The sequence below is a fragment of the Artibeus jamaicensis genome, unplaced genomic scaffold (genome assembly GCF_021234435.1).
Source record: "Artibeus jamaicensis isolate MK-2021 breed Jamaican fruit bat unplaced genomic scaffold, CSHL_Jam_final contig_477, whole genome shotgun sequence".
Classification (NCBI taxonomy): domain Eukaryota; kingdom Metazoa; phylum Chordata; class Mammalia; order Chiroptera; family Phyllostomidae; genus Artibeus; species Artibeus jamaicensis.
Genome location: NW_026521854.1, coordinates 3,264,577 through 3,276,920, shown reverse-complemented (window position 1 = coordinate 3,276,920; position 12,344 = coordinate 3,264,577). Strand labels below are relative to the sequence as shown.

Below are 12,344 nucleotides of genomic sequence, written 5' to 3'. Positions count from 1 at the left end.
TTAAAAAGCACCCGACCTGCCGCTCCCCTGCTTAGAACAGCTCAGTGGCTCCCGGGGGCCGCACTGCTCCCCTCTGCTGCCTGCCGAGTGTCTTCCTCATTCTTGTTCCCCGACCTCCAGGGACTCAGGCCACCTTTCCGTTTCCATGGCTCCCTGACTCTCTCAACCACATCCTGCAGGAAGTCACACATTTCACATGGAAGCCCAGCACATGGAGAGGCCCTGTCCTGGCCAATCTTGTTCCTCTTCCAGTCTCATGCCCACTGACAGTCCCCTCCACTGCTGGCCAGTGCCCCTCCATCCCATAGCTCCCTATTGTGGTTTTCTGTTTTATGTAAGGCAAGTGCCTCCCTTAAGCTTTGATTAGCAGGCATCCCCTTTCCAGGAGCCTATCTCAAATAAACACATCGCCAGCCATTGGACTGGATGAGGAGCCGGCCCCCTCTGCTCCCTGAGGGTCCTTTAGTTCAGAGACCTTGGTTGATTTAGACAACTGACATTTGGGTCACTTTGTTTTCTCTCCCTCTTACATTTTATATCCAGCAATAAAAAGTGAGCCCGCAGAACCCTAGGTCCTCACCCTTGACCCCAATGAAAGCAGAACCCCAGCCCTGGGAGCTCTCTTTCCACCTGGCACCTCACTGCGTGGCCCCCACACTGTGTAATTTCAGTCCTGTAAGTCATAAATCTTTGTGTCCTCGAAGTTCTCTGATGATTATCGCTGAAGGGCATCTTGCAATCTTCATAAGAACCACAAGGGCCCAGCACAGAATATCTGTATGTCTCCTTAGCACTTGTGACTATTATAATTACATGTCCTTATACTTTGTTTAACATCTGTCTCCTCTGTTAGAATATCAGCTCCAAAGGGCAGTGCTGGATTTGTCTGCTCTCCTGTGTGATCAATATCAGCATCCCAGGAATGCTGGGTATGCCACAACTATTTCTGGAATGAATGAATAAATAATCAGTCCCACTAAGTGAAGGCATGGACCAACTTACATGAGCTCAAGCAGGGAGATCTGAAATTTGGGGAAAGGCTCTAACCCTGCAGACCTTAATCCAGATACCTCACCTTGTTACCCTTTGAGCTTCTAACAACTCATGCCTTTGGCATAAGGCATGACAGCTCCTGGAATCCTCAGCACTAAAGCTGTCTGGTGAATGTCCTTAGCAACAGCACAATAGCTGACCAATCCTTGGCAACAGCATGACCCTTGGGGCACGTCTTCATTCCTATTATGGACTCAGGGGCTGCAGGGTCAGTGAGGTCAGCCAGCAAACAGCTGAGGCAAGGGCAGCTATGATGTTGTATCTACTGCCCAGGGCTGTTGAGTAGATGAATAAAACGAAATAGTTCATGGAAAGTGCTCGGCAAGGCTTGGCCCCTGGAGTTGCTTGTGAGATATTAGACACCATCATAGCAATGGCCATTATTAGCTGGGATTCTCATCAGAAAACAAGACCCTCTACAGAGTAGATAAAAGGGCTCAGAACAGGCAAGAGGCCTGGCCTTCAGGATGCGAACGCCGGCTTTCCTGAGTGCCCCTGGCCTTGCTGTGACTGGGTAGACCAGACCAACTCCAAGTCTGTGGCCTGCATCAGCCACTCAAGGAAAAGTCAACTGGTTTTTCTAGGGATCCTCTCTCACCTCCTTTATTAGAGAGGCAAACTGAAGCCTCAGAAAGATTAAGGAATCAGTGAGTGGTTGTTATAAACCAACTTGTGTCCCAAAATTCATAGGCTAATCCCCAATGTGACTGTATTTGAAGAAAGAGCCTTTCAAGAGATAATTGGGTTGGATGAGTCATACGGGTGGGGCCCTCAGCCAAAATGACTGGTGCTCCAACTAGAAGAGGAGGAGACACCAGGGACGCACAGGCAAGGAGGAAAGGCCAGGAGGGGACACAGGAAAAACCATCCCTGCCAGCACCTTGATCTTGAAGTTCCAGCCTCCAGAACCAGGAGATGATAAATCTCTATTGTTTAAACCACCCAGCTCTGTGGTGTTTTGTTCTGCCAGCCCAGCACACTAAAACGTGGAAGTCTCGATTCTTCTGCCCAGTGCCATTACCAATACCTTTGGGGCCCCAAGCCCAGCCCCATGGGAGCCTGACTGTCTGCTGTAGCAAGAATTGATGCAGGGATTTCTTCCAGAGGTGACTTGCCAGGGGACAAAACAGCAGATCCAGGGACAATACTGTCCCACGCTCCACAGTTGAGAGCAGAGGGCCACCTCCCAGAACTGGGTGCCGTGAGAGGGTGAGGGCTCTTTGTGCTGGGAGTTTGGGGCCTCTGCTGGCCTCGCTGGGCCTGGCTCAGCAATTCCTTTTGGTTGAAAACCCCACTCCTCCCAAGTCCAATCTGTCTGAAGTGAATGGTGCCACAACATGCCAGCTCAGAGTGTGGTGGCTTTTACAGCTCTGTTACAGCTACTAGAATGCTGCTGGGTAATCACAGATGCCAGCCTTCCTGCCACTGTAGAGATGTGGCCCACAGCCCTGCTCACCCACAGCCCTGCTCACCCGCAGCCCTGCTCACCCACAGCCCTGCTCACCCGCAGCCCTGCTCACCCGCAGCCCTGCTCACCCGCAGCCCTGCTCACCCACAGCCCTGCTCACCCACAGCCCTGCTTACCCCAAGCAAATGCATGACTTGGCCAAGTATTATTATGGTCACATTTTTGGCCTTGGGGCAACGAGTTGCACATGATGTATTGTGGTTGACCATCCAGTAGTGCTTTTGGCATACTGGTGACAAAGTCGAGAATCACTGTCCAAGCAGGACCCTGGCTAGGGAACCATCCTGCACCCTGATGTGTCTGTATTTGCTCGTCTTTAAAATAAGCACTCCAGAAGCTCTTCCACCGTGCCACCCACCAGATGATGCACAGACCTGGCCATGCTCATGGTATAATAAAGAACATGAAACAAGATGTACTGGGCCTTGTGGTAAGATTGGACAGACCTTCCAGCAAAGAAGTAGTCATCTGTTGGCTACTCTCATGGGCAACGTCATCCAAGCTAGGAGACACAGTGTAGGTTTTTGAGACCCTCGTCTCAGTATGAGAAGGTGTGTCTCTGGTTTAATGCTATTAAGGTTCCCTTTTCTCTCTCTCTGATTACCAAAATTCAGTCTTCTGTCCCCAAATACTGTCTGCATTGTGCTTGCACCTGTGTGATTTGCAGACCTGAGGTCACTGTGGTCCCTCTGGGTCCTTGGGAAGGGTCCACGCCAAGGGCATCCCTCACAGAAAGGACTGAAATGCGATCACACCATACATCCCACGGAGTGCAGGACGTGACACGCAGTGGACGCTCAACATCTCCCACGAAGGACAGCGGCGCTTATATGTATGTTTTCTCATTTGGCACACGTACAAAGCGCTAGGTGGCCCTGTCATTAACGGTGTTGACGGCAGAGACTGAGCCCCTTCTGGGTTCATCACCAGAGCCCCCTAATACCACCCACTAGAAACCTTCAGAGTGAGGTCACTTGGTCTCTACTTTCTGGGGCCTCAATGGCCTGAATGTAACACAGTCCCCTCTGTGGGTCCAGTCTCTTCACCTTCTTCTGGAAGCCCATGGCAGGGATGTTGCATCTCACACCAGCATCTTCCTCGTGGTTGCAGCCCTGTGACTCGGCATTGAATTTGCAGTCTATGATGGACTTCTCGTTTCCAGTGCACTCGATCTCGTTGAGATGGATGGGTCCTATCCCTGGGGAAGAAAACAAGTGTGGGCTATGAAGGCTTCCAAAGGAAAGTTTCTGGAACTGGCAAGAAAATCCCAGGTAATAAGAACATGCCTCTCCCATCCTCAAACCTCTTCCAAGTGCCTCCCACAGTCAGCTCAATGGCCCGCCTTTCCTCCCTGGAGAGCAGGGCCCCTTGTCTCAGAATCCACTTCTCCCACAAGGGCTCATGAGGGTTGGACCAAATTGTGTGACCTTGGCCTACTTTCTCAGTCTCCTGAATATTGTTTTCTCTCCTAAATGAAGGAGATGGACTAGAAGACACCTAGGATTCTTCCCCAACTTTCACCTTCCAAGCTTTATGAATCAGAAAAGGGTGGCTACCCCTGTCCAGTCAGGGTCCCTTTAGGGAACTGATAGCATGCTCAAATTAGATGACCTGAAGAAACTTAGAAGAGATTTTTAGCATAAAGGTATGAACAGAATGTAGGGAAGTCACACGATCATAAAGGGCAGTTCTGGACTCAGGGGCTAACAGTCCGGGGCCACTGGGAGCAGCCCCGGGCCTACAGGTGAGTGGAGGGCGGTGACATCTAAGAACAGGGTGGAAGGGCACCTGATGGGAGCTGTTACCCTCGGCGAGGGACACGGTGGCCTGCAGGGACCTCCTAAGAAATACCTGGCCTCTCTCCGCTGCACACCTCCAGTCTGCTGCCAGTGCTCCCTGCTGGCCACACGCAAGTGTGCCTCCCAGTTTTATGGGCAAGTATGGACAGTGGAGCAGGGAGCGCAGATGAAAGAATCAGCAAATGACCGGCAGTGAGCATGCAGGAAGCTTCTCTTACAGGTGCCGAGATACCCAGGGGAGGCCTCCCACCGCTGGAGAGAGAGAACTCCTAGCCTGACCAACATTCAGCTCAACTCAGCTCTTTAAGCGACGTCTCTTCTGTCCAGCCCATCACGACGGATCAAAGTCCTGTTCTTTCCAGGAGCTTTGGGCTGCATTGACTGCCATCTTGTCCCTGCACTGCCTGTGACCTTCTCCCTCTCCTGACCCTTACCACCCTCCTGACCCTCATCACTCAGACACCTGCTCAAACCTCTTGTCTTTATGGCAACTGTCCCCTGACCCCCACACTTCCCTCTGGCCTGTTACTTTTGTCCCCTTCAGAGAGAACTTCTTGAGAGCAACACTCATTTTGTTCTCTGTACTTCCACATACAGCAGCAGGATTGTCCCCAGTCTGTTTCCCTGCCAGCCCTTCCCCCTCGCTGGCAAGAGCCCCTCTGGTGACCCCACCTGGTGACCCTTGGCAGAACCCTGGGTCATCTCCAGTACTGCCCCCATTTTCACTGACACTCAATCCATTGCCACGTTCTGTTCACTCCCCGAAAGCTGAGTGCTTTTGTCCTCTCTTTCTTGACACCACAACACCAGTCCCACCCTGCCACCTCCCACTTGGATACCTTCTAGCCTCCCTCCTGCTTGCTTATTCCAAAACTATTTCTACATGGCAGCCCAAGGGATTTTCTAATGCAAATCAGATCATGTCCTTTCTCGTCTGCAGTCCCTGCAATGGCTTCTCACTGTCCTTCATGGCAAAACCCTCAGTCCCCGGATGGCCAGCAGGCCCTGCGGGATGGACCTCCGCTTAGCCTTCTGGCTCTGCCAGCTCCTCACCCTCAGCCACGTCGTCTTTTTCGGCTGCTCCGCAGAGCCACGTGCTTCCCTCCGTGTGGACCCCCTGCCTGGGCTAACTTCCTCCCAGTCCTCACCAGCTAACTCCTGCTCACGTTCCGGGTGCCCGGCTTCAATGCCATTTCCACGGAAAGCCTCCCTGACCCCATCTACGCTGGGTCTTCTCGGGCAGCCTCCCACGGAGCACTCTGCTTCATGTTCAATGTCTGCCCCCTAGGGTAGGCCCCACAAGGGCAGGTGCCATGTCTGCATTCCCTTTGTGCTCCCAGCCAGACCTCGGCAAGCAGGGAGTGTGGCAATAGTGTCCGAATGGACGGGCAGACTGCACTGAGAAGCTGGTGTATGTCAGCCCTGTGCCAGGTGTCGGGACTCATATGAAGAAGGCAGGCCCTGCCACAAAGAATCCACAGGCAGTTCGTGGGGGAGGCAGACATTTACGCAAAGACTTGCAATATGATGTGGCCAAAGGTGGAGGTGACTTCCTATGTTTTAAACCCAAAGGGAGGGCCCCTGGCTCTGTCACAGGTTTCTGAAGGCACCAGTATCTAGGCTCACTGAGGCCAAAAATTAAATTCTAAGAGCCATTAAATTCTAAGAGAATTTAATTCTTAGAATTAAATTCTAAGATTCCAACTCTGCAGGTTAGAGTCCGATTTTTAAGAGCCAGAAGAATAGAACAGGACATAGCAGAGTGTCTTGCGTGTTGTAGAGATAGGCATCGCTTCACACGGTTTTATGTCAGCCGCGCCTGCATCTCATGCACCTCTCCCGGGGGCTGCAAGCCAAGGGGGTGAAAGCCAGTGCTCTAGAGCAGTGACTTCCAACCTCTGCCATCTCACGGCACACGTAAGCCAATTCCTGAAGCTCTGCAGCACACCAAAAAAACATATTTTGGCTGATCTGTCAAAAAATCAGTATAGTTTTGATTCATTTGCACCAGACAGCTGTGATTGTATTGGCTATTGTCATTTTTTAAATTTGACAATCTAAGGGAAAAGAGGTCCGTGCCCCTGACTAAACAGTCAGGCACTGCATGTGTTAAAACTTCTGGCGGCACACCAGGTGCAAATCGCTGCTCCAGAGCTTCCCCATCCGATACAGCAGCCCCGGGCACGCTGAGCACACGCCACGTGGCCAGTGCAGACTGAGGCGTGCTGTGATGCAGAGAGCACCCTGGGCTCCAGAGAGTTAGTGCCCAGCGTGCCAACTATCTCACTAATAGCATTTATATTGATTTCATGTTGAAATCAAGATACTTCATGTCTACTGGGTAAAGAAAATGCATTATTAAAATTAATTTTACCTCTTTCTTTCTCTCTCTTTCTTCCTATGTACCTACTCAAAAAATTTTAAATTATGTCTAGAAAATTTAATATTGTGCATGTGGCTTGCATGGCCTTTTCTGTTGGACAGGCAAGTCTGGACTGCGGACACTTCTTTACCAAGTGTTCACTCAGCTGACCCTGCTTATGTGACTGCAACCCATCCGTTCATTCATTCATTCATTCATTCTTCATAAAATGAATGTTCCTGGAGCCCCCAGAGCTGGGCACAGACTCGGCACTAAGGACACAGAGATAAAGACACAGGCCCTCCTGCCGCAGCTCGGTCACGGGGGCCGGTGGGTGCACAGGCAGACGGCTGGGACACCAGTGAGTGCAGGGCCCTGTGGCACAAAGTGCAAAGCTGGACTCTGACACGGCCTCCCTGTGGGGGAGTTTCAGAGAATCACAGGAGGCTGCAGCCAGATGGAACCTCCAACATCACGAATCCAGTCAAGATCCTGAGGCCCAGAAGGTCGCTCAAAGTCACCATGCAAATAGCAACAGGGCTGGGGCCGGGACTCAGATGTCCTGTCTCTCGGTCATCGCCCTTTTGCTGCCCTTGCTTGGGTATGGTCACTTGGTCCACCAGCCAGAGCCAGGACTGAGGGACAGACCCCATTTGCTGTGTGCCTTGACACTGAAGTGGACTTTTCTCTTCCTGTCCACCAGAGTTGAGTCCGCCCCATTGGCAGCAGACAGTAAATCATCCAATGGTTCTTTCAAGGACAGCACCAAAACGCCAAGCACCTCTCTCCCAGAGTTCCGCAGGCCCTCGGGACCTGGCAGCTGCCGGGCAGGGAAGTAACGAGGTCTAAGAGCACACGGCCGGGGACATGGGATGTTTATGCCACCCAGTGCTTGTTTATTCCTTGGAATGAGCTGTTCTGTCAGCCTAGGGAGAGCACAAACCATCGTGCCAGCCAATCAGGAACATGAACTGTAGGAATGTTCGAGGTCTGAGGGAAGCGCGAATTGCTCACCATGACCAGGGAGGAGGACTGTCAGGCCGCCAAGTGGCACAGTGTGACATTAAAGTCCACCCTAGACCCCAAACACCCAGGAAGTTCTGGGTGTTCTGTGCACACCCAGGAAGTTTGCAGGGTTGGAGAGTGAGGGTAGAGAGGCGTTCTGGATGTGAGCCAGACTGGGCATGAAGCGGAGAGGTCCTCGTCTGAACACTGGCCCCAGAACACTGGGGTTTCAGCCTTTCTCTGCCATAATTGTGGGGATGACTTCAGACTTGTTGTCAAATCCCTCATCTTTTAGACCAGATGGCCGTGGACTCTCTCTCCAGCCCACTGGGCCATTATCTCCTCTGGGCTGTGATCTATGACCTCACCACATTCCTTTCTGTGGGGCAACGGCCCCAGGTCTGACAGAACGGAAACACCTCTGTCCGCCGGATAGGACACCGCACAACTCACCCGCGGCCCTTTCCTTCCTCCCCACCCCTCCCCACCTCAGCAGCCCAGCCACGGCTGGGCCACCACGGCCTCCCTGCTGGTCAACACTGAGGGGCGGTTTCCCCTGCTCAGCCCGCAGTTCTCCAGGAGCGGGCTGGGCACTCACAGGGCTGCGGTTTGTCCGGGGTGAAGAGCCTCCTTCTGAAGGCCCAGGGCTTTTGTGGGTCAGTGGCCTCCCGGCTCGGCGGGAGGGGACGCTGTTGCCATGCCAGGTTCACAACATTGCTCTCAACACAGGGACCCACTCGAAAGTCTCCTGTATTCGGTTCTTTGCTCAAATGGAAGAGCAAAGACTTTTTCAAGACATTTAATAAGAACCAGGCCCCTTCTCCTTAGGATCTCATGACTAGCTGGAGAGGGCCACCTTGTTCCCCATCTCTGGTGGCAGGGAGAGGATGTTTGTGGGGTGGCGCCAGAGGGGAAAAGTCAGAGCACCTGGGGATCCCTTTGGGCCTAGGGTGGTCGTCCACAGCCCGAGGAGCCTGAGGTGCTCTCCTGGGGCGCCTTCCTGAGAGTTTCAGTTTCTTGGTGAGGCAGCTGGGAGACACCCATTAAAGTGTTCACTGGCTGCTAACATGTTGTCTCGTTTTGGTCATTTACTCCCTTCTTTGGGCCTCGGTTTCCAGATCTGGGAAATGGGGCGCAGTATTCCCCAAGGCTCTTCCAGCTCTGACTGCCCGGGGAGAGGCCTGAGACTCTCTGAGGGGAACATCTGGGGGTGGGAGGAGAAGCAGGAAGAGCGGGGAGAGCCCCGGGCCAGCCGGATCCTGCAAAGACGGGCCGTGGCATGTCCTCCCCGTTCCTTACCTTGCCCCAGCCGGGAGCCAGTGAGAGCCTCTTTGGCACTCCCAAAGCCCAGCTCTCTGCAGACCACGCTGGCAGACACGAGGTCCCACTTGTCATCACAGATGGTACCCCATTCACCGTTCTTGAGTACCTCCACGCGGCCTTCTCCGAGGTTGGCGCCGCCTCTCAACCGCACCAGGGGCTGCTGAAGAGACACACCGTTCTGCTGAGTGTAGGCGCAGAGGCATGATCAGCGGGGGGCCGGAGCCCCCAGGCCAGGAAATAGAACTGTACTAGACATGTATGTGTGTTCATGCATGTGGCAGGGGACTCTGCTTCACCAGCTCGTCCCCCCAACCCATGCCTGGCTCAAGGACCTTACCACCAGCCCTTCCCTCCATCCCCTCATCCAGAGCCTCAGGCTTTAGAGCTATAGAAGGAAGCTCCCAACCCTGAAAGTCTGCAGAGCCCAGCGGACCGTCATTCTCCCTGGCTTATTGCAGCGCTGTCACACCAGGGCTCCTGCCTGGCCACCCCTCTGCTCCCATCACCCCTGACTCTACTCCAGGTCCAAACTGGCCCACTCTTCAGAAGACGCAGACAGGGTGGGCAGTTCCCGTTAAAACATCCTAACTGCTCATGGGCAGCCTGGAAGCCTTACCTCCTATGGGTTCTATCCACTGCACGGCATGAACCCGCTCTCTACCTGCGTCACTGGATCACAGTCTTGATGGGACCCAGGTCACTGGGCTCCATCTGCCCACGTGCCCTGGTCTGCATCAGTTTGGTGCATGCCTGTGTGCGTGTGCGTGTGCGTGTTGGGATGGGGGACTCCAAAGCCTTCGAGGCTCTGAGTTACTGCTGACTGTCATTTAATCCAACGCAGAGGGACAAAGGGGTGACTGTGCAGCCATTCAGTGTGCATCGCATCAGACCAGTCACTGTCCTACACTGGCCTGTGTAGTCCTCGGCCCAGGACGCCCTTCGCCCTACCCCCACCCCCACCGATGGTCCAGCCAAAGCAGGCCTGGTTGGAGGCTGTGTCTTTTAAACATTCACAGGTATCAGCCACCTTGAGGGCCCCAGAATCAAGTGGGACCCAGTGGGACCCTGTGTCTCCATCCTCCGCTGAGGCTCCCCCTCAGCCACACCTCTCTCCCCCACCAACTGTGGCAGCACCCAGTTTTACTGATCGCAGGGAGTCCTCTGACCCTGGCACTAGTGGGAGAAGAAAAAAGGGACAGGGATGGGTGCAGAAGGCCCACTGGTTTCAAGAGCCCTGCTTCTAGCTTTACAAAACAAGTAAAACTGCTGGCTCCGCCCACTTCCTTCCCCCACCTCCCTACCCAAGCGGTTTAGCCAGATGCCAGAGCCCCTCCCCATGGAGCGGACTGTCCAAGAACCCCGAGGCAGCCTGCAGCGGCCAGGCAGAGTCACTGAGGGAAAATATGATGTCAGGCTCCCCTGCTTTTTTCCTTTTCTAATTGGCGTGGTATGAGCTCAATTCCTTTGCTTTAAACCGCACAGTCAGAGGGGTTTCCAAACAGTAGGGCCTGGGATCTGGGTGATGAGGCCCTGCAAACAGTTCCCACACCCCCTGCTCCACGGTGGGTGGGGCTGGCCGGGCTGCAGCAGCCACGTCACTCCTTGCCTTTACGGCCTCCTTCTTTGTCCAAATACACCACCCCTGACTGGGAGTGACCCCCGGTGTGGTTTAACTGTCTCCTGCCCTGGTTTGACGGATGAGTGTTGTTGCCCCCTTTCCAAAAGCAGGTCATTGATGTTGGCAGGAAGAGGCCATGGGGAGGGCAGAGGGGAAAGGCTGGAGGACGGGCGGAGAGAGGAAAGGAGACAGAAGGGTGGTGCCTCCACGGACAAAACCTGCCAGGCTTGGGGAGGGCCTGCTACTCCTCCCCAGCCGCCGCCACTGAGACCTTTCCCCCTTCGCTTACCTTGCCAAGCTCAGAGCTGACTTGGAGCTCGCCCCTGCCAGCTGGCTGATCCCGAGGTCCCAGGGTTTATGGCACAGGGAATCGTTCCCTAAGAAATGCTCAACTCTCTTTCCTACCCCTCCCTCTTGTTACCCATGTGCTATTTGCCCCCCACTCTTCCCACCCACTGGCCTCATGTTAGCAGTTTCCAGAGCATGCAAACCCCAGAGACCCTTCGGTGGACAGAAGAAAAACAAAGAGCAGGAAAGGGGAAAGCTTCCTGGTTTTCAGGAGAAGCAGGCAGAACACTGCCATCAGAGACACGCAAACCCGCCCTGGCTGGGCTGGTTCCCTGTGCTGGGAAGTCAGCCTGCTGAAATGGGGCGTTCATTTACACGAGCAGATGTGCATCGACATCTCCCGAGTACACACATGCACGTGTGCACACACACGCACGCCCATGCACAGGCGCTGGTGGCCATACATATAACATGACTCGTGGGAACAGATGACATGGTAATGGCAGCTTTCCATTTTTTATTTTTGTGAGAGCTTTTTAAAATTTTAATCCTTTCTGCTATGGAATAAACCAAAACAAGCTTGCAACCCTTTGTAGCTGAGCTCATGTACTTTTAAGAGTTGTATTGCATTTCCAAAAGCTCTAGAACACTCCGTCCTCTAGGAATTGTGCAGAAGCATAAGGTGTCCCCCACCCCCATTCCAATCCAGCAGACAGTAAATGTCGATACTGAGGAGCGCTCCTCTCCTGCAGGGGTATCTGTCCTCCACAGAGAGGACCCCAATTTCAGAGTGGAGCAGCAGTGGTGGAAGGGGGTGCTATGATCTGGGGCAGGGGGCCAGCTGCTTGTCACACTCTAGAGGTAGCATCTATTTGTGAGACTGGCCCTGACAGGCGCCATGCACTTTCCTGTCCTCTAGAAAATCGGTCTGATTGGGGGCCAGATCCCCTCACTTTCCTGGGGGCCTTGTCTGTCCCCTTACCTGCCACTGCCCAACCCAGGGGCCCAGTGGCCAGACTCCGGCCCCGTCCTCACCTCCGGCTTGTAGGCTTTCCGGAACCTTGAAGGTCCATCAAGGCTGAAGACCTGGCCAGGCACGCAGCTCACCACTGCCGGCAGCCCGTTCTCACAGGTGATGTTCTTCACGGGGTCCCGCGTCACCTGTGTGCCCAGCTTGCAGCTGGAGATGTGGGCCTCTGAGCCTGTGCAGTCCATGGAGAACCGCCAGTAGCGCTGCTTCTTCCGGGCGGCGAACATCCTGCAGAGGACAGGTGGGGCGGGTGACCCACGTGTCCTGGAACCTGCCCCTCATTCCTCTGACAGCAAGGCGTCGGACCTCTGCCTTGGGCCAGCTGCTGTAACAGCTCCTGGGCACGGGCTGCAGGAGCCGGGCGCATGGCCTGGACACCTGGAGCCCCTCGGGGCTCA

General features: G+C 54.1%; 1 protein-coding gene across 2 annotated transcripts in view; it reads right to left on the bottom strand.

The window, feature by feature from the left end:
* LOXL2 (lysyl oxidase like 2) overlaps nt 1–12,344 on the bottom strand; it is a 94,292-nt gene that overhangs the window by 20,395 nt on the left and 61,553 nt on the right. Inside the window, exons 5-7 of one of the 2 annotated variants that reach the window (XM_037152680.2) lie at nt 11,952–12,174; nt 8,987–9,170; nt 3,568–3,719 (exon numbers count right to left, since the gene is read on the bottom strand). In XM_037152680.2, the coding sequence (XP_037008575.2) occupies nt 3,568–3,719; nt 8,987–9,170; nt 11,952–12,174 (559 nt within the window). The remainder of the gene's footprint in view (nt 1–3,567; nt 3,720–8,986; nt 9,171–11,951; nt 12,175–12,344) is intronic. The other variant, XM_037152681.2, reaches the window with a different exon arrangement.